Source organism: Nicotiana sylvestris, chromosome 7 (genome assembly GCF_000393655.2).
Source record: "Nicotiana sylvestris chromosome 7, ASM39365v2, whole genome shotgun sequence".
NCBI classification, from domain to species: domain Eukaryota; kingdom Viridiplantae; phylum Streptophyta; class Magnoliopsida; order Solanales; family Solanaceae; genus Nicotiana; species Nicotiana sylvestris.
The window spans coordinates 93,585,755-93,588,086 of record NC_091063.1 but is presented as its reverse complement, the minus strand read 5'-3'; the positions used below and the strand labels follow the sequence as shown (position 1 = coordinate 93,588,086).

General features: G+C 37.2%; 1 protein-coding gene across 1 annotated transcript; it reads right to left on the bottom strand.

Moving 5' to 3' along the window:
* Positions 1-655: 655 nt before the first annotated feature.
* On the bottom strand, positions 656-2,063 carry LOC104234127 (uncharacterized). The gene has a single exon (XM_009787626.2). It carries the CDS (start codon positions 1,997-1,999, stop codon positions 1,079-1,081), a length of 921 nt encoding a protein of 306 aa, XP_009785928.1. The 5' UTR covers positions 2,000-2,063; the 3' UTR covers positions 656-1,078.
* Between the last annotated feature and the right edge of the window lie 269 nt (positions 2,064-2,332).

Sequence of the window (2,332 nt, the reverse complement as noted above, 5' to 3'; positions counted from 1 at the left end):
CAAATTTCATCTCTTTCTTATATTCATCTAAAACTCTTATCTGTCCTTCCGAACAAAGAAAGAAAATACAAGGAACTAGCATATTCTTTGCCAACAAAATTATTTAGCTCCCATTTTCATATCTAGCTTGAAAAGGAATTTGTTTTGTTTTTCCCGAGGAACAATTTTAGAGCCCGTTTGGATGGGCTTGTTTTAAGTGATTTTTAAACCAAAATAGCTTTTAAGGCATAAGTTAGGAATTTTAACTTTTTGTTTTTGGCTTGTTTTTGTCATTTTAGCCCGAAAACAAGTGCTTAAAAATACTTTTTTACTTTATCCAAACACTACAAAATGACTTAAGTATTATTTTGGCTTAAAAGCACTTAAAACAAGCTCATCCAAATGGGCTCTTAGTTGAAAGATACCCAATCGTATTTACTTCCATGATGACAGCATGGAGGTTGTCAATGGCGACCTACCTTATTTTCTTAAGAAGAACCTCTTCAAAGTGTTAGTACAGCTATAGAGCAAATGTTGTAGAGAAAAAAAATTATACTGTATTTTATACTACAGACAAGATGGGTGTCACACAAAAAAAATTTCTTCTCTGCTACAATATTCATTATTAAGATTGTCATTCAATTTAATGTCAAATGAAGCTTAGTTTCTTTGTTTACCCATTTTAAAAACCTAGTGAGCTCAAAGAAATACAATTGATTTGAGATTCTTCCAGTGAATCTGATTTTGAATTTGGAGTGAAAAAATCAAAATAGCGAGCTTTTCCTTTACTTTGTGTTCGGTTTCTACATTTTTTTTCCTATTTAGCAAAAAAGTTCAGACGATGAAATCTGGCCATTAAATTATCATAGGGGCACTTGGCTTCCATCTAAATGTGCATTGAGATTTACTGGAGCTCTATGCACTGGAGCTGATCTGGACCCGTCAAAGAATATAAGAAAAATTCGTTTTGGAACAAGACAATGAATCGCATTCTGAAAACAAGGATGTGAATAAATGGAAGTACTAATAAGCCTGCAGAATAACCATGGTCGTCCATGATGCTAAATAGAGTTGCTGGCAGCTAAATAAAGAACGGACGTTATGCCTGTTTCTCCAGCTTATTATCATGACCTTTCCTGTTGTTCTTGCCATAGTTGTTGGAATGGAAGTCAAGAAAAAGTGCCAAAAGCGAAACATCAAAAGCAATACAAGCGCACCAAGGTCCAAAACCGGAGCACCCAAGCTTAGTAGTAAAGTGATAGTACAACATCATAGCTGAACATGGAAATCCAAAAATGAACTGAACAATTTGACAGTTTGTTACCAACCTCTTCCACCATGGCTTCTTCCCTATTGCACAGAGGAAGTAATAGGCGTACATTAGAACATGAACTGAAGCATTCGTGATGACTACAATATGGAGCATCGACTGAGAAGTGTAGATCGCAAGATAACCAAGAACAGGCACCATTGCATGGTGGTACACATGAAGGAACGAGAGTCGCCTTGATCTAGAACTACTTAAAATGATTAAAAGGGTGTCTATGAATTCAAGAATCTTGGAAAGGAAACAGACGTGAAACCAAAAGAACACGGGTCCACGTGTATGAGTGTGATTGGGTGGGAAGCAAAAGAGCCATTTCCAATCATGACGTGGCATTTGGTGGAGGACAGAGAGGCTGCAGCCGACGACCGTGATGAGAGAGAGGAGGCAGAGGATAAGACTGTGTACGGCGGTGATGCGGTGGAGAATGGTGGCGGATAGGGTGGGGAGGTGTGATGCGAAACGAAGAGATAATAGAGTGAGAGACAAGTAGATAGAGACCGAAAGAGCGAGGAATAGTATTGAGGAACCAAAAGTGTGGCCTTGTTTCCACTCGAATTTGCTAATTGTTGGGAGGCCAACTAGCCAGTAGTGGACACTAGAGTAAAGAGCTTCCATAGTACTGAACTTTTCAGGGTTCAATCTATAAATGAAGTTCCCTGTCACATAAACATCTTTTCTTCGGAGAGAACGCATATATAAAGAGGTTTCGAAGGAACACGATAAACTAAACACATTAGATTAGCACGTAAATTAAAAAATGAGAATTTACTTGTTCGCGAAGTGGAAGGAATGAATCGCAGCTAGAATTATTGGTCGGCAGAGATTTTTACGGTGTGTTGGAGCAACGCCAAATTTCACAATCTAAATCCTAATCTGGATTGAGAGAGAAAGCGTGGAAAAATATTGTTGAGAGTATATTTTATTGTATACTATAAGTGTAGTTATATAAAAAAATATTAGAATTAACTTATAACCCTATTGAGTCTTAAAGCACCCATTTTCATTTATGGGTGAATCCAAAATTTT

Excerpts from the sequence above, each read along its gene's own strand:
- LOC104234127 (XM_009787626.2), bottom strand. The coding sequence starts at position 1,999 with ATGCGTTCTCTCCGAAGAAAAGATGTTTATGTGACAGGGAACTTCATT.